This window comes from Solanum verrucosum, unplaced genomic scaffold, assembly GCF_900185275.1.
Source record: "Solanum verrucosum unplaced genomic scaffold, falcon-dt-bn FXZP01000280.1, whole genome shotgun sequence".
In the NCBI taxonomy this organism is placed as follows: Eukaryota; Viridiplantae; Streptophyta; class Magnoliopsida; order Solanales; family Solanaceae; genus Solanum; species Solanum verrucosum.
This window is the reverse complement of record NW_026019982.1, coordinates 250,315-275,617: the sequence shown is the minus strand read 5'-3', so window position 1 is coordinate 275,617 and position 25,303 is coordinate 250,315. Positions and strand designations below refer to the sequence as shown.

General features: G+C 31.4%; 2 protein-coding genes, 1 non-coding gene and 2 pseudogenes across 3 annotated transcripts; 3 read left to right on the top strand and 2 right to left on the bottom strand.

Annotated features, from left to right (window-relative positions):
* The first annotated feature begins 2,984 nt into the window (after positions 1–2,984).
* LOC125817665 (NAC domain-containing protein 78-like) lies at positions 2,985–3,587 on the top strand (annotated as a pseudogene).
* Positions 3,588–13,415: 9,828 nt separating this feature from the next.
* Positions 13,416–14,048, top strand: LOC125817664 (NAC domain-containing protein 78-like; annotated as a pseudogene).
* A 2,395-nt stretch (positions 14,049–16,443) lies between these two features.
* Positions 16,444–16,517, top strand: TRNAT-AGU (transfer RNA threonine (anticodon AGU)). Its single transcript has one exon. It is a non-coding gene; the product is annotated as a tRNA-Thr (tRNA).
* A 1,000-nt stretch (positions 16,518–17,517) lies between these two features.
* On the bottom strand, positions 17,518–20,305 carry LOC125817739 (trihelix transcription factor ASIL2-like). The gene is made up of 2 exons (XM_049497287.1): positions 19,023–20,305; positions 17,518–17,897 (listed from the first exon to the last, which is right to left on the bottom strand). Coding segments are annotated over exons 1-2 (1,203 nt in total). The 5' UTR covers positions 20,225–20,305; the 3' UTR covers positions 17,518–17,896.
* Positions 20,306–21,233: 928 nt separating this feature from the next.
* LOC125817742 (protein PATRONUS 2-like) lies at positions 21,234–22,497 on the bottom strand. Its single transcript, XM_049497290.1, has 4 exons — positions 22,398–22,497; positions 22,030–22,311; positions 21,627–21,670; positions 21,234–21,513 (listed from the first exon to the last, which is right to left on the bottom strand). The coding sequence occupies exons 1-4, from the start codon at positions 22,462–22,464 to the stop codon at positions 21,325–21,327; spliced, it is 582 nt and encodes a 193-aa protein (XP_049353247.1). The 5' UTR covers positions 22,465–22,497; the 3' UTR covers positions 21,234–21,324.
* Between the last annotated feature and the right edge of the window lie 2,806 nt (positions 22,498–25,303).

Sequence of the window (25,303 nt, the reverse complement as noted above, 5' to 3'; positions counted from 1 at the left end):
TGAGAACCACTGGTTACGAAACCAGTGATGGAATCGCATAAGCCAAGGAACCCAACTCCTCGCCTGTCACTTCCACACGAGACAGAACTCAATTTCAACTATATGTAGCCAATAATCAAACACTATTTTCTCATTAGCCCTCAATAAATGACCTTGATTTTCCAATTCAAATCATACTTTGCAGTCATTAATGCACTATAAAAGACTATGTTGTTCACCATTATAATAATAACAATAATATACTCCATTCATACGCACTATTGCATATATTTGGCATGGTTACATATTACCTGGACATGAAGTATTCTCCCGTCGGCAGCTGACTCTTTTTCTTTTCTTAAATTATGAACCAAAAATTCTCAATCCTAATAATTTATTTTCCTATATGGGTCAAGTGCTATATGGTATTAACCAAATTATAAACTTAACCCATTTAGCATTAACTAAAATTAGATATTTAACAATTAACCATCAATTAGTTCACTCTAGTTAAATGAATATTCAAAATTTCCAAAAATGACCTTCCGGGTCATTACACATATTAATTGATTACACATATTAATTGATGTATAGTATTAATAAACTAAAGTAATAATTTGATATTTTTAGTTAATGCTAGAACTAAAATTATCCTTCTTTTGGTACGCTCTTCTTAAATGGGTATTAATTTTCAACCTAAATATCATGCAACTTAATAGCAATAGTTTCTATATCTTTAAATTTTACTTCGATTCATACAATTTACATATTGAACATTAATTATAACTTTTTAGAATATTGAAAAAGTAGAGGATATTCTAATGTCTAATGCTACATAGAGTTTTACTGAAAAATTATACCATAATATATAATTTAAAGTCGAAGGAGATTTTGTTATTTCTTACCCTTAAAAAATTAGCCAAATTTACATCAACGATAGCAACAACATAATAATTTGGGATGGTAATTAAAGCATTTTTATTAAGAGATGCAAATTGAAATTTCTACAAAGATAAAATAAAATTTGAAAGCAAATCGAAACAACTACAACAATGTCCTTAGATCCTATTCTCAAGTTTATCATGTCTACATGGAGGATTTTCCTTAGCCAAAGTCACACGACCAAAAGACTTGTAATCGAAAGTACATGCATGTTCTTCAGGATACTTATGAACACTACAAAACATTCCTTTACATCGACAACTAAATCCTATTAATCCAACTTTCTTCTTGCCAGTCATGCATCTTTGCTTAATCCTCATTGTTGAATCAACATTCTCAGTCGTTGTACCTTCATGAAAAGTAAGAGATGATATCTTTTCAGATAAAACTGCAATATTCTTGGCTTCTTCTTCTTTAAGAAATTTTTTGTAACATTGGGAACAAAGGTTGTGATTGCTTGAAGTTCCATAAAAACCACAACCCCCTGCACATAGAATTGGATTTTCTACTTTGCCACAAGAAGTCATCTTCCTTTAATTTGATTTATTATCACTTTCTTGTACTAATATTTTGATTATTTCTGTTGAGGAGAGCAAATTATATAGAAATTTATACCGTGATTAATAGTCTAGACTAGATTTTTTAAAATTATTTTTTCAACACAGCTGGAGAAGAAAATTGATTCTTATCCGTGGAGAAATTAGCCAAATTTACCTTAAAGATAGCAACAACATATCAATTTGGGATGTATAAAGGAATAGAACCAATTTGGGATTTTTATTAAGAGATGAAATTTCTACAAAGATAAAATAAAATTTGAAAGCAAATCGAAACAACTACAACAATGTCCTTAGATCCTATTCTTAAGTTATCATGTCTACATGGAGGATTTTCCTTAGCCAAAGTCACACGACCAAAAGACTTGTAATCGAAAGTACATGAATGTTCTTCAGGATACTTATGAACACTACAAAACATTCCTTTACATCGACAACTAAACCCTATTAATCCTACTTTCTTCTTGCAAGTCATGCATCTTTGCTTAATCTTCATTGTCGAATCAACATTCTCAGTCGTTGTACCTTCATGAAAAGTAAGAGATGATATCTTTTCAGATAAAACCACGATATTCTTGGCTTCTTCTTCTTTAAGAAAATCTTTGTAACATTGGGAACAAAGGTTGTGATTGCTTGAAGTTCCATAAAAACCACAACCCCCTGCACATAGAATTGGATTTTCTACTTTGCCACAAGAAGTCATCTTCCTTTAATTTGATTTATTATCACTTTCTTGTACTAATATTTTGATTACTTCTTACTATTAGAGAAAATTATATTAGCTCTTAATTGATGAGCGTTGCTTTTGCCTTTTGGTGGTGATAATATATAGAGAGAAAATTTGGTATTCCTAATGAAAATCAAATTAGGAGTTACCTAATTTTGATTGGCTAACCTTTTTTTTTCTAGCGGTTGTTTGCCCTTTCCTTTTCTTTTGATTTGGTTTCGGTTTTGGGGAATATTAATATTTCCTTTTCCAACACGGATTTTAATAGGAATTATGCTAAATTTTTATAATAAGTTCAGATATGGAATCTTCAAGCGTTTTTTGAAATATAAAATCGTCATATTTGAAAATTATAAAAAAAAAAAAGTGGTCTTAATTTATTTTTAGATAATTTCCAAATATGACAATTTTATAATTCAAAACACTTAAAGATTCCATATATAAACTTATGATTAAAATTTAACATGTTCACTATTAAAATCCGTGTTGGAAAAGTAGGAAACAACTGCTAAAAAAAAGTTAGCCAATCAAAATTAGGTAACTCCTAATTTGATATTCATTATGAATACCAAATTTCTGTCTATAAATTATGGTATTCACTTATTTATATTTAATTAAGATTTGTTAGAGTGATTTCTAGTTTTAGTTTAATTTGGTCTCTATTTTTAAATAGAAATCTATAACTCTATTCATATTTTTGTTTCTTTAATTCATCAATCACTAAAATAATGACTCGAGCTAAGTTAGGTCGATTGGGTTAAATATTTTCTCCGAAAAATATTGAACTCATGAATTACTTAGTAGGATTTACGTGAGATGAACCACTTTCCAATCAGAATCAATTTATGGAGGTGGTTAATCTTTACGCGGAGAACGAACCCTGGCAGATTTTTGAAGGCGCTAACAGCTACCCACGTTACTTCATAACGCTCCAAAATTAAAAAAAATCCAAAATGGAAAGAGTTGTCCGAACTGTAGGGAAGGGTACGTGGAAGCCACAAGGAAAGGGAAAAGAGGTGTTTGACAACAAATGTAGACTTGTGGGTTACGTGAAAATTTTGAAGTACACCTGCGGCGAAAGTGATAACAAGAATGCTAATGGCGAGTGGCTAATGACGGAATACTCTTTGTATGATGGTTATTTGGGTGCTAGAGAAATTAAGAACAAGGGTTATGTAATATGTAAGATAAAGAAGAAGGGAAAATCTACTAGCGATGAGAATATGAATGACGTTGAAGAACTTATTGATTCATCTTTGCAATTAGAAGACGACATTATTGTAGAGGAAGATGATGTTGGAGATGAAGTACTTGCTAATTTGGACAAAGAAGACGATGGTGATCGTAATAGAAATGCTGATAGAGTTTGTTATAGAATTTAACAATTAGTATACTCTCAATTTTTCTTGTAATATAATATATATATATATATATATATATATATATCGTACCTTTATTTTCTTTTTGTTTTGTCTATGGAATCAAGTAGATACAAAAAAATTGATTAAGCAAAGATGCATGATTGCCAGAAGAAACTGGGATTAATAGGATTTAGTGTTGATGTAAAGGAATGTTTTGTAGTGTTCATAGGTATCATGAAGAACATGCATGATCTTTCGATTACAAGTCTGTTGGTCGTGTGACTTTGGCTAAGAAAAATCCTCCATGTAAACGTGATAAACTTGAGACTAGAATCTACGATGTTATTATAATTTTTTTGATCTGCTTTCAAATTTATCTTTTCTTTGTACAGTCAAATTTCTATTTTCATTTCTCAATAAAAATGCTTTAACTACCATCCCAAATGCTTCAAGCCAACTGTTGGTTAGATTTGAATAACTATATATTTCAATGTTCTCAAAGTATATTTGAATTAGGATGTGATCATCTTGTTTTCGATTGAGATGTATAGAGATAAAATTAGGATCGATAACAAGTCATGACACTATCTACTTGTCAATCCTAATTTTATTTCTAAGCATTTCCATTGAAAACAAGATGATCACAATTTAATTTAAAATTACTCTGAAACTATCAAAAAATAAATATTTATATTTTGATCCGTAATAATGAGAATATAGATCGAGATGCCTAGTGAGATTTTTCATTTGAGCACAATAATGATTCTCCTAGTATTGTGGATAATTGTAACTGAATGTAGTGCATTGCGGACAAAGATCTGTTGAATTACTTGAACAATCTCTATTTTTGAATTTTATTAATCAAAAATTTGTAAAATTCCCAAAATCAATTTATACATCTGAGAAATAAGATGATATTGTTGCCTATATGTTGGGGTTTGACTTTTATTTATTTGCTTCTTCCCGTACTTTACAAAGCGATTATAGAGTTCATATTTACTATTTATTTCATTTTTTGTGATTAGCTTGAAATTTAAAATTTTAAAAATTGTTTTTTTTTGGTAGATAGGCTTCTTTTCGGAGTGAGTATTGCTACAAAAGACTAGGTACGTATTGAGTAATCTAGATATAAAATTTAGGGTGATTTGATGTAGTGTTTAGGTGTTTTGGATGAGTCTAATGCTTGAATTCAAGGACGAAGATAAAGTCCGTTTTTGTATAGTAGTATATAATATTATAGTATTATATATGTGTGTATAAACAACTCCTAAAATTTTATATATTGTTGTAAATTAGGTGTATAATATTGTATATCAAATTTATGAACATTGTTATAAATTTTTTTATATATATTTTTATATACCTATGTATTGTTATAAAATATTATAGTGTGGATGTCCATTACACCAAGAAGTTACTCTCACCCATTATCTCCATTACTTTCCTCCATTATGAAGATAACCATAACCTCCATAACCTCCAACTTTATAACCATTATTCTTGTAACCTTTCACTTCCATAACTTCCTCCATTATATTCATGTTAATGTCATGTTTATGACTAACCTTTTGTATGCCTCTATGTTGCACTATAAATAGAGGCATAAGGGTTCATATTGTAGACACTTGAAGATTTGGTGACACTTGAAAGAAAGAAAGTTATCTCATATTATTCATCTTGTCTTATATTCTTCTTGTCTTCATCTTTATATTTGTTCTTTTGTTCTTAAGTTTTACAATACGTTATCAGCTCGATTATTCTACTATTGAAGGATTGAAGCAAAGTAAATATAAAGAAGGTAAAAATATTTGTGTTTATTTTCCTCTCAGAAACAAGGTAAATTACTATATAATCTATTTTATATTTTACTTTTGATTATTCATCATTAGTTTTCTTACCATCTCAAAATTATATGAGTCTAACAATTTGATCACTTATATATTTTAAAAGTAAAATTATTTTTGTAAGTTAATAATTTGTAAAGAAATTGTTCTTTATGATCTTGTTTTATTAAAAGATAAGTTATTGAGTTATGTGGCATATACATACTGATTAGATCGTCATTATTGGTTACTTTTGCACCTCTTGATTTTTCTTTATATAAACATTTACTTGTTGAGTTATTAATATATTATTTGTACTAACAAAGTTTGTTTTGTGGCTATTTTAAAATGGTTAGTATATTATGTTAATCTTCATAACAATGTTGAGAGGGACTATTAAAATGTTTTAATTTATTTTAACTTGGCACTTTTATATGGTTCCAGCATGTTGCTCTAATTAATTAGTTTTGTTCATTTTTAATCAATTTTAAGTCAAATTCAGATTATATTTATGGTATTCAATATTGTTTTTTGGTAATGCATTTGGTTTATTAAGACATTGATTGAGGGTAAGACGGTGAATTCAAGTTTCACCGCACCAAGTGGGTAAGACATCGAGTAAAGTCTCGGTGCACCATGATAATAACAAGTTGGGTTCAAGTCCCATTGATTTATGACCAAAGGCGTCTTTATATGGGTAAGACATTGGGTTTAAGTCCTAATGCACTATAGTGATGATATAATGATGACTAACATAAAGTTGTATACTTCTGACGGAAAGTCATGAAATATGCCCAATTAATTTTCTCCATTCTCTTATGTGAATGTGGTAACAATGTATAATATGTCTGAAAAATGACAAGTGGTTGAATGTATGAATATGGGTGTGGTAAAATGTTAATGGTCATCATTGTGATAATTAAAAGGAAGAACATTATGGGTTCTTAAGATGGTCCTTCAAATGTGAAGGTAATTTTGTCTATCAAAGTGGTATGAAAGGTTATTGGGCACATTGTCTCTTAAGATGGTCCTTCAAATGTGGATGTAATTTTTATCCATCAAAGTGGTATGAAAAGATATTGGGCACATTGTTGTTGATGCAAGCCAATTTGAAAAGTTTTGTAAATCCTCCATCAAAACAAAGGAATACAAAATGGTAGTATATTTGGTACATTTGACCTCTTAAAGTGATGTTGAGGTGAGTCACATAAATGTGATAATGCCAAAACATGACAATGTGTTTCTGATAAAAACTTATGCAGCATGTACAAATGGTTATGGTTCATTTCTCGAAGAGAATGTGACTTGTGTTCGTATGAATAAGGGCATGTTCATGTATGGTTGGATGAATGTCACATCTCACCTCTACGGGAGGTTTGAGATATTGAAAAAAATAACATATTTTGACATAAATGGTCATTTTGGTCATATACTTTGAGTACTACACAAATATTGTTGTATGTTTTATCATGAACTATTGGAGACAAAAGAAAGAAATAATTTTTTTCTATAAAGGTTGTGGTCATGACCAAAATAAATGTTGTGCGGTAACACAAATTTGTCATTGGTTGTCAAGAAATAAATCTTGCATGTAATAATTTTAATCATGACAATAATGATAATTTTCTCCTTGAAGGAGATGATCGCCATAAGAATTGTGTTGTAAAATTTGTGGCAGTACACACATTTAATTAAGAGTTTCGGAAGAACTAATTTGTTACTATTCAGAAATGAAAATAGTTCATAATATTGAGGTTGTAGTAAGTCTCAAAAGAAACTTTTTAAGATTCGAAGGAATTGAAAAAAAATTATTATATTGGGACTGTAAATTATTGAAAGATTAAATATCTTCAGATTACTACAATCAAAGCGGGTTATGAATATTTACATAAAAGGTTACCCGCCTTTCTCTTGTTTGTTGTATACAAATATAGGCATGATGATGGAATCACATGCAAAAGTAAACTAGAAGTTTACTAGAATAAATATCAGTCGGCATAACCGGTTGACCATTTCGGTTCAAATGTGATGTAAAAGAATTGAGAATTCATGTGGTTATATGTTGAAGAAATAAAAGATTCTTCGAGAATTCTCATGTGTTGCTTGTTATCATGATAAAATTATCATTGTACCAGCTAAAGTTGGGATTGTATCACCTGAAATTATTTGAAACATGTAAAAAGTGAATATGGGTCAGTTCACCTACCATGTGGACCGCTTACTATTATGATTTAATAGATGCATCTATGGTATAGTCACATGTGCATTTGTATCAACTTACAAATTGATTTTTGTAAGGTTGTTTGCTCAAATTGTTAAATTAAGAGCACAGTTCCAAACTATAAAATTATGTTGATAATACTAGTTGGTTTAGTAGAAATTGTTTGCCTCCAATTATAGCTAGACCATTGATTATGAGAACAAATCTCTCAAATAAAATTTGGTATGAGATGAGTTTATTTAACGTGTATGCATCAAGCCAACAAGGTTCTCCCACCACAATTGGTTCAGGGTCAGGAACCAAATAATTTTCATCTAAATATTTGATGTGTGCACATATGATTTTATTTCTCCACCACGCACAAATATGGATCCCCAAATGCCGCTGGGGTAAATGTTAGATTTCCTAACATTAGGGGGAGTTATGTTTAGCAGGTGAAAATTATGTGTGGGGTGAATTATCTATATCCTCATTAAAAAAAAATATGAACTTGAAGTTCAAGAGATAATTCATTTGCAAAATATTGCAAATAATTTGCCAGATGTATTTGCTGACCCAATATTTTAATTAAGCTGCAAATGCTTCGATAAATAGTCCTTAAAGGACAGAGTCTATGGTACGCCAGAAGCGTGATAGACCAATCGATTCCAAACATAAAATTCCTTGAGAAAGGAGAGGAGCAAATTATCAAAGTGGTCATGATAATGAGGTAAATGCTTTGAAAGAGCACTATGACATAACACTTCATAAAATCTTGACAAAGATTTAGGTACCTGAAAATGATGAAAAATGAAGAGATCTCGATAAGTTATGTCGTATTGAAATCGATATCAAAATGACCGTCAACGGTATATTTGATATGAAGTAGCACTCAATGCTATAAATGGTTACGAGGATCTTAAATTCGAATCTGTCATATAGTGTGGACAGATAAATGATTGGCCAAATAAAATGCACTATTCAATTATATTTTGTTTCACTTATAAAAGTGTTGTTTTTGATCTTATAGTTCATGGATCAAAATATAATGTCAGTGTGGTACAAATGAATTATTGTGCGAAAGTATAACCGTAAGATATAAAGTGTGGTTTGTGCCTCAGGGCATAAAGGATTTTCGCAAAAATCTTGACATTATTAAATAGAGATATGTTCTCCAGTGGTGAATGCAATGAGACTTGTTTCAATCTGGCAATAGATGAAATACTTGAATATGCATAATGAATGATTATTATGTCTAACTAGACGATGATGGTTATATGAAAATCCTTGAAGGATTTAAAAGGTCTTAAAGCAATTCCATTGAGTACCCAATGATTTTGAGACTGCTTAACATAGAGAGAATCTTTTTGATCTCATGAAAATGATTTAAAATGTCATGTATTAGTGCAATTGGTGCACTTAAAGATTGTTGGTTATGCAAATGCTAGAAGATTATTTGATATACATAACGAAAGTTATGTGAAAGGATTGTCATATTATCATTCAAGTTATGACAAGAAACTAACAAAGCAAGTGACTCAACACATAGAAGATGTGTGATCTTCTTTTCGAAGAAAAGACGAGCTTCAATAAAATTGAAATGATCAATACCTGAATCAAAAATGATTTGATTATGTAGATGCAAAATATTTATTTGATATGCATAAAGCTCGATCACAAATGGACTATTATTTACATATGGAGACACAACAATATCTTGAAAATTCAAAGAATCACACTAGTAACCACTTCTTCAAATCATGCAGAAATAATATGGATTTATGAATTAAGTCGGGAGTGTGTTTGGTTGGAATCATGATCTATCATATTCAAAAAATATGAGATTTTCTTTTGAAAAGGATATTCCAGCCACCATATATGGAAATATTATATAGCTCATGAATTGAAGGGAGGATACAATCAAAGGAGATCGGACAAAGCATATTTCACCAAAAGTCTTTTCACACATGATCTTCAACAAAATGTAGAGATTGACGTTCAAAGACCCGTTCAAGTGATAATCTTGTAAACTTATTCACTAAGGATTGTCAACGTCAATATTTGAGAAGTTGTGATATAAGATTGGAATGCATCGTCTACGAGATACAAGTAAAGTTTTTATCAGGGGAGAAAAATACGCGTTGTACTCTTTTTCTTAACCATGATTTTATCCAATTGGGTTTTCCTAGTAAGGTTTTTAATGAGGCAACATTCAAAGCGTATTAAAAGATATGTGTACTCTTTTTCCTTCACTGGAATTTTTTCCCACAGAGTTTTTTCCTAGTAAGGTTTTAACGAGACATATTATCTGTGGACATCCATGGGGGAGTGTTATAAAATATTATAGTGTGGATATATGTCCATTACACCAAGAAGTTACTCTCACCCATTATCTCCATTACTTTCCTCCATTATGAAGATAACCATAACCTCCAACTTTATAACCATTATTCTTGTAACCATTCACTTCCATAACTCCCTCCATTATATTCATGTTAATGCCATATTTATGACTAACCTTTTGTATGCCTCTATGTTGCACTATAAATAGAGGCATAAGGGTTCATATATATTGTAGACAGTTGAAGATTTGGTGAACACTTGAAAGAAAGAAAGTTATCTCATATTGTTTCTCTTGTCTTATATTCCTCTTGTCTTCATCTTTATACTATTCTTTTGTTCTTAAGTTTTACAATATGTATAATATTATATACCAAATTTTTTAAACTGTTGTAAGAAAATAGTGAAATAGTGCTAGGATGATTACTAAAAATGTGGTTTTGTGCATCTCTGGCGCTTTTTCATGGACGTGTGTTGCAAAATCATGAATTTAATAAAATTGGTGGAACTATACGTAATGTTCTCTAACTCACTACAACAACTCATTACAGAGGTCCTCATAAAGTTTTTCATAAGAAAATTTTGGATGCTTTAAGGCGCCTGATCCATGGGGTAATACTACACAGTGTTTTATTGAAAAATTTATACCATGAGATATATATTTTGAAGTCGAAGGAGAATCTTATTTTATTATTTCCTACAAAGTTAGAGAGGAAAATTGATATATTTTTTTCACCCTTTAAAAATTAGCTAACTTTTCATTAACGATAGCAACAACATACCATTTTGGGATGGTAAATCATTTTTATTGAGATATGCAAATTGAAATTTAATTCTAAAAATTAAAAGAGTAGATTAAATTTATAAGAATAATCGAAACAATTACAACAATATCCTAGATCCTAGTCTCAAGTTTATCAGATCTACATGGAGGATTTTCCTTAGCCAAAGTCACATGACCAACTGACTTGAAATCGTAAGTACATGCATGTTCTTCAGGATACCTATGAACCTTACAAAACATTCCTTCACATCGACAACTAAACCCTGTTAATCCTACTTTCTTCTTGCAAGTCATGCATCTTTGCTTAATCTTCATCGTCGATTCAACGTTCTTAGTTGTACCTTCAGAATCATCATGAAAAATAAGAGAAGATTTCTTGTAAGATACATTCTTGGCCTCTTCTTCTTTAAGAAAAGCTTTGTAACATTGGGAACAAAGGTTGTTATTGCTTGATGTTCCATAAAAACCACAACCCCTTGCACATAGAATTTGATTTTCTACTTTGCCACAAGAAGTCATCTTTCTTTAATTTGATTTATTATCACTTTCTTGTACTAATATTTTGATTATTTATTTTGAGGAGAGCAAATTACATAGAAATATTGGTGATTAATGGTGTCTTAGTTGATGAGTGTTGCTTTTGCCTTTGATGGAAATATATATAGAGAGAGAGCACAAACATAATATTCCTAAGGGAAATCAACTTAGGAAATTAACGCCTTTTTTTGGTTTCTTTTTCCTATTCCGTTTTGGTTTTGGTTTGGGAATATAATATTCCTTTCCTAGTTAAAAATAGGATAGTTAATAAAAAATAATATTCTCTCTGTTCTTACTAAAAATAGATGTTCCATAATACTCCATCAGTTCCTATTTATATGTGGTTCTTACTAAAAATAGATGTTCCATAATACTCCATCAGTTCCTATTTATATGTGGTTCTTACTAAAAATACATGTTTCTTAATATTTGTTATTTTGCAAAATCAATGCATAAATGATATTATTCTTCCTATTTTACCCTTTGAAAGTTATTAACCTTGACATTATACATTTGTCCAACATATGACTAATTCATATTCATGAGTCAAATTACTTAATCAAAGTAAATTAATTCATGTTCATTTATTGAAAACTTGACTTCAAGAGAACACTAAATAATGGTACAATATACAAATAGAGTAAGTATATATAAAATTTGTATTTATACATTTAGAATTTTTTTAGAACTTCGTTTGTATATTTCGTTTGCAAATATACAAACATGGTAATTTATTATAAATTTTTCATAAATCGTATACAAATAGCTAGGGTAAGTATATACAAAATTCTGGATTTATATAATTAGAAACCGAATTATACAAATTATGAATTTATATTTTTAAAAAAAGCAAATTATAGAAATCAGATGAATTATACAAATCAGGAGAATAACAAGAATTGAGAATACTATTACCGTAAATTACAATTTTCTTAAACGATAACTATAATACCTAATATAGGATAAATATTTATTATTCTACATCAGTTTCCCCAAAAAATAATGACAAGTGAAATGGAGCGGATGAAGTACTGAGAAGTATATTAACGGAGTTTGTTTCTCTATTAATCACACAAATAGAGAAACGACAACAACATTTGAAGAGGGTAAAATATAGATAGAATGTTTTGCACGTGTTTTTAAATAGGATAAATTAAACCTGCATAAATGAAAAACTACAACAATAATAATAATAATAATAACATATTCAATAAATTTTATAAGTGGAATTTGAAGAGGATAAAATATACGTCAATCTTATAATTATTTCGTAGAAGTAGATAGAATGTTTGCAAAAAACCATTCATTCAGATATAGCAAATTCAAGTACTAAAATTTAAAAACATAGCAACTAACAAAAAAAATAGTACAAATTCTAAAATAAAAATAAAAAACAATAACACAAACTAGTACAATATAGATAAATGAAAGAAAACAAAGTCAAATATGAATTGTATTTAAAAAAAACAATTGTTGTTGATATAGGGCATCAAGTTACTGAAAAGGTAGACCATTAATTCTAATGTTTCATAGTGATTTGCTAAAAACTATACCATGATATATATAGTTTAAACGTAGAAGAGAATCTTATATTATTTTTTTCCCACAAAATTATAAAGGAAAATTGATTAATATTATTTTCATCCTTTCAAAATCAATTTTCTGGAATGTTTAAAATTAAATCTGAGTTTCAAAACTCCCGATATACATCAATTTTGTTAAAAATCAAAGCATCAAACATTAAATATATTTATCTGATGTTTATTTCTCGAAAATCAAATTAATCTCTACTGTTTGTATTGCTTTATATTAGTCGATTCAAATTTTAAGAGTCAAATAAAAAAATTTAGACAACAATTTTTCAATGGCCTTTAGAAATTTCAATTATTGTAACTATTTCTTACTTTATTTTTAGATAATTTCCAAATATGACAATTTTATAATTCAAAACACTAAAAGATTCCATATATAAACTTTTGATAAAAATTTAATATGTTTCCTATTAAAATCCGTGTTGGAAAAGTAGGAAACAACCTCTAAAAAAAAAAAATTAGCCAATCAAAATTAGGTAACTCCTAATTCTAGTTTAATTTGGTCCTACTTTTAAATAGGAATATATAGCTCTATTCATATTATTATTTCTTTAATTATCAATCACTAGAATAATGACTCGAGCTAAGATAGGTCGGTTGGGTAATATATTTTCTTCGAAAAATATTGAACTCATGAATTATTTAGTAGGATTTACGCGAGATGAACCACTTCCCAATCAGAACCAATTTATGGAGGTTGTTAATCTTTACTCAGAGAACGAATCCTGACAGATTTTTGAAGGCGCTAATAAGTACACACGTTGCTTCATAACGCCCCAAAAGAAAAAAAATTCAAAATGGAAAAGAGTTTCCCGAACTGTGGGGAAGGGTACGTGGAAGCCACAAGGAAAGGGAAAAGAGGTGTTTGACAACAAGGGTAGACTTATGGGTTACGTGAAAAAATTGAAGTACACCTACGGCGAAAGTGATAACAAGAATGCTAATGGCGAGTGGCTAATGACGGAATACTCTTTGTATGATGGTTATCTGGGTGCTAGAGAAATTAAGAACATGGGTTATGTAATATGTAAGATAAAGAAGAAGGGAAAATCTACTATCAATGAGAATATGAATGACGTTGAAGAACTTATTGATTCATCTTTGCAATTAGAAGACGACATTATTGTAGAGAAAGACGATGTTGGAGATGAAGTACTTGCTATTATGGACAAAGAAGACGATGGTGATCGTAATATAGAATGCTGAAAGAGATATCCATGAGCTGATATTAATCTTGAAAACATAGACTTTGTTATAGAATTTAACAATTAGTATACTCTCAATTTTTCTTATAATATATATATATATATATATATATATATATATATATATATATATCCTTTTTGTTTTGTCTATGAAATCAAGTAGATACAAAAAAATGGACTAAGCAAAGATGCATGGCTTGTAAGAAGAAAGTGGAATTAATAGGATTTAGTTATCGATGTAACGAAATGTTTTGTAGTGTTCATAGGTATCATAAAGAACATGCATGTACTTTTGATTACAAGTTTGTTGGTGTGATAAACTTTAGACTAGAATCTACGATGTTGTTATAATTGTTTCGATTTGCTTTCAAATTTTATCGTTTCTTTTCTTTGTACAATCAAATTTCTATTTGCATCTCTCAATAAAAATGCTTTAATTACCATCCCAAATTGTATGTTAATTTGTTGCTATCGTTAATGTAAAGTTTGCTAATTTTTAAGGGTGAAAAAAAATCTATTTTCCTCTTAACTTTGTGGGAAAAAATAAAATCAGTTAATTTAGAAGCCAATTCCACTATTTCTCCATCTCAATTTACGCATATTTTTTGAATTTTAAAAGTCAAAAGCATTTAAATATTTCAATTATTGTAACATTACTTTTATAAAAAAAAAAAAATAGGTAATTTCCAAATATGACAATTTTATATTTCAAAGCACTTATAGATTCCATATCTAAACTTATGATAAAAATTTACAGTAATATATTTCCTATTAAATCCGTGTTGAAAAAGGAAATATTAATATTCCCAAAAATCGAAAACAAATCAAAAAAGGAAAGGGCAAACCACCGCTAATCAAAATTAGGGAAGTCCTAATTTGATACTCCCTCTGTCCCTAATTACTTGTCCACTTTTGAATTGACACACCTATTAAGCAAACAATGATTGACATAGTGAGTTTACCATTTTACTCCTATTAATTATGAAGTTGATGAATTAAAACCTTAAGATTTTCAATAATATATTGTTATAGTTTGAAAGAATTACAATTTGATCATATATACTCGTTTGTGTTGACAATCATCAAGTTAATAATAGTTTCTATATATTTAAATTTTACTTTGATTCATACAATTTATATGAACATTGAGTTTCATTGTTGTTAGTAAATCATGACTTTTAGTATACTGAAAAGGTAGAGGATATTATATACTCCCTCCGTCCCATTTTATATGTCATCTATTTCTATAAATAGCTAAACCACAATACTTGTGAATTGTCATTTTATAAAATTTATGCAGAAATTACCATAGTTTGCCTACTATACCCTTGATAGAGTAGTTAATTAATCTTGAAAATGTATTCATCATTTATTATAAAGTTGACTTAAGAAAACATTAAATAAGGGTAGAAGGGTAAAATTATATCATTTCTTAATGCAAATACAAAGTAAAAATATGACATATAAAATGGGACGGAGGGAGTACTACGCATTGTTTTAATTTACTGAAGAATTATATTTTGATATATATAGTTTAAAGTCAAAGGAAAATCTGATTTTATTTTTTTCCACAAAGTCAGAGGAAAATAGATTATTATTTTTTTCACCCTTAAAAATTAGCAAACTTTACATTAACAATAGCAACAACATACAATTTGGGATGGTAATTAAAGCATTTTTATTGAGAGATGAAAATAGAAATTTGATTGTACAAAGAAAAGATAAAATTTGAAAGCAAATCAAAATAATTATAACTACATCGTAGATCCTAGTCTCAAGCTTATCACGTCTACATGGAGGATTTTCCTTAGCCAAAGTCACACGGTCAGTAGCCTTGTAATCGAAAGTACATGCATGTTCTTCAGGATACCTATGAACACTACAAAATATTCATTTACATCGACAACTAAATCCTATTAATCACACTTTCTTCTTGCAAGTCATGCATTTTTGCTTAGTCAATTTTTTTGTATCTACTTAATTGCATAGACAAAACAAAAAGGAAATAAAGGTACGATATATATATATATATATATATATATATATATATATATATATATTATATTACAAGAAAAATTGAGAGTATGTATTGCATTTATATTCTTGCTACTATTTCTATTTTATGAACATCGTATATATATAATCATATGAGCATTTTTTTATTGATTAAATCAAAAATTGAACCGTTAAAGACCAAAACGGATAGTAAATATCTTGTTGATTTAGTTATCGATTTAACATGTTCACAAATCAAAAACCGATATATTGAGCCAATATATAAAATCAAATTGAACCGACGATGCACACACGTAAAGGAGCATCAATGAAGACCACGCCCTTATAAGTAACTGCTAACTATTATTACAATATCATTTTTAATTTTTATTGAACAAGCAGCTCTCGTAGCTCAGTTGGTTAGAGCACCCGTTTAGTAAGCGGGAGGTCTTGAGTTCGACTCTCAACGAGAGCAAAACAACATTTTGCTTGTTTGATTACATTTTTCTTTCTTTATATGTGAAATGTTTATGTTATTATCACATACTTTTTCATTTCCGAAAACAATTCCTAACTAGCCAACAAATAAAATAGCACGCTCTACCTTGTTTATGATAGGCTATTGGCCCGAGATACAGCTCCTGACTAGCCAACAAATAAAATAGCACACTCTACCTTGTTTATGATAGACCCTTGGCTCAAGATACAACTCCTGACTAGCCAACAAATAAAATAGCACACTCTACCTTGTTTATGATAGGCTCTCGGCTCAAGATACAATTCCTGACTAGCCAACAAATAAAATAGCACACTCTACCTTGTTTATGATAGGCAGCCTTGGCTCAAGATACAATTCCTGACTAGCCAACAAATAAAATAGCACACTCTAACCTTGTTTATGATAGGCCATTGGCTCGAGATACAACTCCTGACTAGCCAACAAATAAAATAACACACACTCTGCCTTATTTATGATAGACGCCCTTGACTCAAGATACAACTACTAACTAACCAACAAATAAAATAGCATTCCGGATGAAAACAAAGCAACTTTGACTTAAAGGTCGCTCTCTTCGGTCAGTGATAAAATGCATTATTGTCATATCATATGGCGACATTGATAGTGACCAAGCCTAAGCAAAGTTGTCGGTGAGAAATGAAATCTCCTGTTGATGGGCCACTTACAACCAGTGTTTTCAAAGGCGCTTTCGGGGCGGCAAGGCCCCCAGTGTTTTCAAAGGCGCTTTTGGGGTGAGCCTCCAGGGGTACGCCCTATAATTTGGGCAGTGAGTCTCAGGCATTTTACGCAACAATCCATGTTACAATATTTTTCTCATGAACTTGAATGTTTTCTGTAGGTTCCTCATTACAACACATATCCAAAGTAATTTCACAAGTAGGGTCTGAGAAGTTTTCTGTATGTTCGGGATTATGAAAATATTTATATTTTTTGCTGTCCAAAAAGAACACAAACTATGGTCACAATCCAGTGTACTAAAGTTTAAACCTTCATGCATCCACTTAGTGCATAGAGAGTCATCATCAACAGCTTGAAGCTTAGAATAATATATAACTAGGAGCACGGTAAAGTAAGTCTCAAGTCTACATTTTCACCTAGCTGGAGTGCAAAAAACATGTAATAGAGAAAGATAAGTTACAAAATTACTCCAGATTTTAAGCAGCTAGATACAAGTTCTTGAGCAACGACCAAGCGTGGAACTAACATCTGTAATTCATCTTCAAAGTAGCAGAATTAAGACGCTAAAGAAAATATATATGTATGTATATGGCTTGCATAAACATCCCCGCCTAAGATTCTAGAGCATGCCACCACCCTCCATCTACAAGCAATTATCTGAGCACCAAGAACACAGAGTAATTAGCTGACCACCATTCAAAAGAAAAGAGAAAAGGCAGCAGAAATGGAAAAAACAATTGTCTCATATGCACACCAATTAACTTCATATGTAATGTTTTATAGCTCATTCAGAAGTGCCCATCTGCAGTTTTAGCGTATTTATAGCTCATTCAGAAGTGCCCATCTGCAGTTTTAGCGTAACCGCTAGTTTAACACAGACATGACTCGGAAAGATAGCCTCAATATTTGCCTTATTTCATAGTGAGTGAGTTTACATGAGTAACTTTTATAAGATATCGCAGAAATGAAATAGCTCTGCATCAACTATCTCACCGAGACATAATTGAGATTTATTCAGCAAAGACAGTCGAGTTCACAACCCCAGGAGAAACCCTAGTTCCCATCTCCTTGATTAGCCGAAGCCCTTCCGATCATTTTCAACTTCACTACATTGTTTCTAGCACAATTAAAGATTGAAGGGAAGCCACTAGCTCCTAGGAATTCTTAATTTCCCTGCATCTTAAGATCTTTTCAGGTTACGATTAGCCATGAAAAAGACTTCCACAAATTGCATGTCCAGGGGAGAGTTATCATAATGGAGAAACAAGATTTGAGGTAAACTAACTCAATGAGTCAAAATTTCCCCTCCCCTCGAAAACTCCAAACCACAAAGATTAAAGTAAATTTAAGGAACCTCAGAAACCAGATACAATGAATTAACAGCTGCTAGAGGATCATACCATCAATAGTCAATACCTAATAATTGACAAATCCAACAAAGATGGTATATCAACTAATAAGGACACTTAAAAAGGAAAGGTATTCGTATTTCTGGAAAGTAAAGATGCAAAGTTAATAACAATCAACAATCCCTCAATCCCAAACGAGGTCAGGTTCAGCTATATCAATTCCAAACTAGATTGGATGTAAATGCCCTCCTTTTACATTCAAAGACTGCACACATAGATACATGGTGTATTGCTCAGACCCTCCAAAAATGCACTACTTTTGGAGGATCTCGGCATTTTTGGGTTGCTACAGCAACATAGGATACATGCACAGGCACTTATATGAATCTAAATCACATAGAATGAAGAAAAAAAACAAGAAAGAGTCACTCACCATCTTCTGAACTGCGGTTTAGAGCGTTTAAGCTTCTCAAGGTGCACTTGTGACTCCATAATCAGCTTCATTCTCTGTATCTCCAAGTCCTTTGCAAATTGCATTCTTTGCTTCTCCAACTCAATCATTTGCCTCTGTTTTGCCTTTTCTACTCTTTCATATATCTCCGAAAACTTTCCTATTGACTCAGCTAGCATCTTATAACCCTCTACCAAACCCCCACTCTTCTTTCTCTTGCTTCTACAAGCAGCAATGGCCATAGCTGATGCTGCCACACTCGACGTCTCCGACTCTTCCTTCTCTTCATATGAATCATCAGACGCAGCCGCTGCTGCTGCTGCCATGACCGAGAAATTTCTCCGGGACACCGTGTAGTCCATGGCTGCAGCTGGGCGCTTCGATCGGAGACCAACTGGAATGCCCAAGAGTGGCGGAGGAGGTACCGGTGGCGTTCTCCATTGAAAAGGTGGCATTTCCGGGGGTGGCGATCTCCATTGAAGAGGTGACGTTTCCGGCGGTGGCGCTCTCCATTGAAGAGGTGACGTTGCCTGCGTAGGCGGCATTCTCCGTTGAGGAGGTAATATTGCCGCCGCCGGCGGTGGCGAAACTTTCGCGGTGATGCCAATGAGAACATTGAGGCTGCTGAAGAAAGGCCAAGTGGAAATATAACGGCCGGGGGATTGAGATACTTTAGCCCTCTCAATCTTATACTTCTTCTTTAAGGTGTCAATACGGTTTTTGCACTGTATATCCGTACGATACTGCTTTTTGGTATGGCCGTGAACTGTGTTGACAGCATCGGCGACTTCCTCCCAGTGCTGGTGCCTGAGATTTCCCCGGTTAAGCTCCACATACCTGGAACCCCATGCCTCTATCAACGTATGAGTCGCCGCCTCTGACCAGCAATCTTCTCGAGCTGGAAAAACCGGCGTCCGAGCTGACACCGACGCCGGCGTAAGCATCGGAGGTGGAGGCAGTGCTAGTAGCTTGTTGTCTCTACACGGCGGCGGAGACCTCGAATGCGACGGAGATGGAGAGTTGTTATTGGAGAAGGGAGGAGCTAAGTGGTCGTCGTCGGACATGGTACCGGAATGTGGAACGGCGGCAGCGTCGGCGGCGGAGGAATGAAAAATAGTGGAGGAATTAGGGTTAGAAGAAGTGATCGGTGAGGGGTTAGCAGTATGGTTGTGTCGACGGAACATTGGGCGCCGACGAAGGTGGGGTGTAGACTGTAGTGGTATGTAAGGGACTGTTTGGATTTTGAGATTTTGAGCTAATGGGCTTTGCTATAACCTTTTTTTGGAGGGAAAGAGAAAACAATTTTATTAATTTTTGTGGAGATAATAATTCAAATTCTCTCGAGTTCTGGATATGAAAAAATTCTTAATAAAAAGGCTATCCAAATGGAGCCTATTCGGTGTGAATCTGAATTAGTCGACTCTAATACAAATACCAAACATCCAATAGGAAATAAAAAAAGTGCAAACTCCCACCGGAATAAAGAAGTGGTTTTTCACTGGCACCAACTTATTTACCCACATGTTTTTACGTTCATTTAATCATGTAGTACTTGATTAGTAGTAGTAGTTTTCTGTTTTTTTACGTTCATTTAATCATAATGGTTGATTAGTATTTAGTAGTAGTAGTATGTTTTGCATCAATGTTGTATCTAAGAATAATTTACTTAGATCATTTGGTTTGACGTATAAAGTAAAATAATAGTGGTATAAGTTTCAGCACGAATGATATTTCACTCTATTTCAATTTATGTGATATTATTTGATTAGAAATAAAATTTAAAAGTTAAAAGGGACAGGTTTATGTTTGTTAGTATAGATTTACGTAAACAATTATATTGGATATTGACTTTGTATACTGTATCACCACAAGTGCACCAATATTGTATGCCGAAAATTAAGAGGAGTCTTGAAGTAAAAGTAAAGTTGTCTCTACCAACAGATCACTGATTCGAATCGTAGAATCAATCACTAATATCTTGTCCAAGGTAAGCTGCCTACATTACCCCTCACTTGGGAGAGGCTCTTCTCCGAACCATGCATAAACACAAAAAGGTTCATGCATTGGGCAAAATTCAGAACTAACCATCATGAATTCACACATACTTAAATGTCATTTCAGATTACAAACTCACACTACTTAGCCCAAACTAATTTCAGACAAGTCTAAGCTGAAATATAAATATACTCCATAACTGTTGAATTACTAGTGCCAAATTTAGAATTGTTAATTACCTAATATCATATACATGTCATCGACTAAATAGAGCAGCTCATTAGCCATTTCAGCAATCTTTTTCTTCATTGAGTGTAAATTCAACCGGCTCAAACGCCCATTCGGAAGGAGAGGAGGGTGGAGAATCCATCTTCTTGGGAGAAGATGGATCCCATAAAGATCTCAACCAAGAGAACTCTGACATAGACAATTCTTCTGGCACGGGATAGCAGTGTGAGTTATCAATTCCTTTATCACTCTGTTGAGCCAAAAAAATTAGTCGTATGAGATCACTACAACCCTTACAGATTTTTTTCTTCAAGACCATACTTATCCGTGTGAAAATGCAGAAGAATGAAGTACTAGACTCACCATTCCCGTTTCTGTTTTTGGTATGTCAATGTGAGAAGCTGAATCTGCAGCAGGAAAAAATGTGCTATAAGGTTTTCTTCGAGTATCTTATTGGATTCAAAGTATGATAAATGTATAGCAAAAAATGTATAAAGGAAAATAGCGGTGACTATCATATTGCACCAATGCAATACTCATTTTCAGCATCGAATAACTATGTCTTTTCCAAATAATGGAGCAATCACAATCCAATCAACAGACAATTTGAAGAAATAAAACTTATCCAAGTAATATCGATAACAATTTGTAGCTAGAAACTATAATAATGATTAAGGTTGTGTTACTTGTTGGGCCTGTCAGTAGGTGAGCCATTATGTTAACAGATTGGAACTGAATTCACATCCCAGAAGAAAGAAGAAATTACCACAACCAGGCAGAACCAATTCCATGAAATGTTTTCGCGTCAATCCTGAACTTTGTGCCTCGACACATTTTTTGTGATCATGTTGAAATGTCTCCTCTGCTATGTTAAGCTCACTTGGAACTTTAACCTCCTTCTGTGAACTCTTTTTCTTTGCTGCTTCTTCAGAAAGAGCAGTTGATTTGTTCGTGATATCATTGAGGGGATTACGACTTTTAAGCCCTGTAGTACCTTTTTTAACAGCTTCAGGTTTACCACTCTTTGATTTGCCAGTTATCACACCCTCTACAAATAATTAATGAAAAACATCAGTAAGCTTAGCTGCACAGTTTATCAAATCTTTCAGATAGACAAGTAAAATGAGATCGTACTTTTGAAGTATATATCCGAGTTTTCATCTTGAAAGATAAGAGGCCTCTGAATGAGATTCTTTGCCATGATTATAGCACTCAATCAAATTATGCCTGCAGAATTATATCACAATCAGAAAGTAGAAATATTTAGTAAACGACTTATCAAACTCAACATTTCCTTTCCGAAGGGCTGATAACTCGCAATATGGAAACAAAAAATCCATTTTTAAGGCCTTAACATCTTCGTCCCCTTCTTCCATAACATTATTTCTCAAAATTTGCTATGATATGCAAAATTTGACTTCAAACCCATTTTTATTTTATAAATGTGGAGTACATGCTTGCTTGCACACACTTGGACTAATTTCACAAGATACTTGCTATCTCCTACCGGCACAAATACAGGATAACTCCGTCTCCGTCCATCAAAGCTTGGACGGATTAAACCCGAGATTTCATGACTCTCATACCAGTTAATTGAAAAAATTGAACTAGTATATATCAACCGGGAACATAACGTGGAAGAGAACGATTATCACAAAGAAAGCAAAGAAGAATTCCATATTTCATTTCTGCCAAAGTAGAACATATTCAAGTAGAAATTAAAGTAAACCAATTCATAAATGGAAGCTAACAAAAACTAGTAATTACTGGAGAAGAAGAAATGCAGGAAACTTACAACTCGATTTCGCCGGAAAAAGAGTTCGCCGGCAGAGAGTGGTGTCGATTAGGGCAAGGGCGGGAGATGCATACAATTCAAATTTGGGGAAATGAACCCCACTTTTAACTGGAAGTTGAAGCCCAATTGAATGTTTTTGGGTTTCATTTCCTAATTTTGAATTGGGCCCAAAAAAATGAATGAATAGGTTTAGGGGAAACTTTTAGAAATTCCGCTAGTTTAGAAACTAATTATTTAGATATATTCTAGTTTGTAATATTACGAATTTTACTAGATTTTGATGCGTCCAAATACATCCAAATACATATATCTCGGAATACTTGAGGTAAGAATTAGATGTCAATTTACTTTGGATACAGATTCGCATATATCTGAAATATATAGACAAATCTCGTTCGTATTCTCTGCCTATTTTAGTGTATCTAGTAAGAAAGTTACATGTATTTAGGTGTATCATTCTCAATATATGGTAAAAACTCTTAAATACTAATAAGATACATAATTTTTTGAAAGTATAGATAGAATTAGTATATATGATATGGATATATGTCTAGTAAGGTAGTTTTCCCTAGGTAAAGTTAGTCACGTCGGGTCATTTGCACTTTTGCTCATATTTTGTGTTGGTCTTAAATTCTTACCCCTCAAAGTAAATAACTATTTTGTGAAATATAAGTTTATATTTTTATATCGTAAGTCATAATATTTCAAAAATTATGCCTATTAGATATAAGTTTAATTTATAGAGATAAAAATTTAAATGATAAGTACTTATTTTAGAACCAAGAGAACAATATTGAAATGGAAAAGACAAAGCTAGTACTTATTTTTTCTCTTTGGATTATGAAAGGGACAAAAGGCACTACATGATATGACTTGATAAGAAGAGAAACTAGAAGATGTAACCGGTCATTTGGTTGGTAGATAATGATAATTATTTTAAAATAGTAATAGTAGTTTATATAATTATTTTGTTTTGCGTTTAATAATAAAAATTATTTTATTTTATTACTCTATAATAAATAATAAAATTAATTATTTAAAAATAAGATAAAATAATTTTATAAAATATCCTAATTTATAATATATTATATCTATCTTATCCTACGGACCAACCAATACGTGAATATATGAAAGAGAAAAAAACGGAGATGTGGATAAGATGTACTATTATACTTACTCCATTTCTTTAGCGACCCTGTAATTGTGGTTATAAAATTAACAAATGGATCTCACAAGAAATAGTGGATACCATAAATTTGAATAAATACAAAAATTCCAATTCATTCCATGAATGATTATTTAAAATTTTTTACTTCAATTGTATCAAAATTTGCTAAATTGTTTAGGTACTTTAACTTAACTAATTGTAATAGCCAGGATTCATTAATTATTTGATACGAACATTTAAAATGCTCACTTTTAAAAGTTTAAGTAAAGGAGTATTTATCAATCCATCACAACCCTTGTTAGTGGATTCCATAGCTGTACAATGGAGTACGTCCAATTTCACAGCTGATTATATATCCCATATCCTAAAATGCCAAATTTAATTTAATATATTTGACTTTTATTCCCAATTAAAACCCACATATTTTATGAGGACACACCAAAAACAGTAAAAAGGAATAAAAATTATTCACATCATGTTACATCAAATTAATAAAGTAGTATTTATTTATTACCTAATTACAATTTTATATATATACATTTTAATTTTTAACTAACAAAAATAATACACTAGTTGATTTAGCTCTATTTTGGATTGACTTATTTCAAGTAATTTTAAGTCAAAATAATTTTTAAACACAAATATTCGATGCAATTAGTATTTAATTTTTTTTAAAAGAATATCATATTGTTATCAAGACAATATGACAATTCTATTTGAGGACTCCAAAATATACCTAAAAAATCTGATCCAAATAGAATCCCTCACTTTTAGATAAGAGAGTATTATATAAATAGACTGTGTTTCCTGTTTTAGATCCTTCTTCTTATATTCTATCCTAAAATGCCACGATATTTTTCTAATAATTTTGGATGTACATTATTATTACACATTCTCATTAAAAAATAAATAAATAATTATATGTTTATTACTAACACGTATGTTATTAGTATAAGAGCACAAAAATCTTTTAGGATATTTTAGGGACGAAAAAGGGTCAAATGAACAAAATTGTCATACGTTTGTAGTTTGGTCCAATGAGGTTCCTTATTTTTAACCTATTATATAACAATAAAG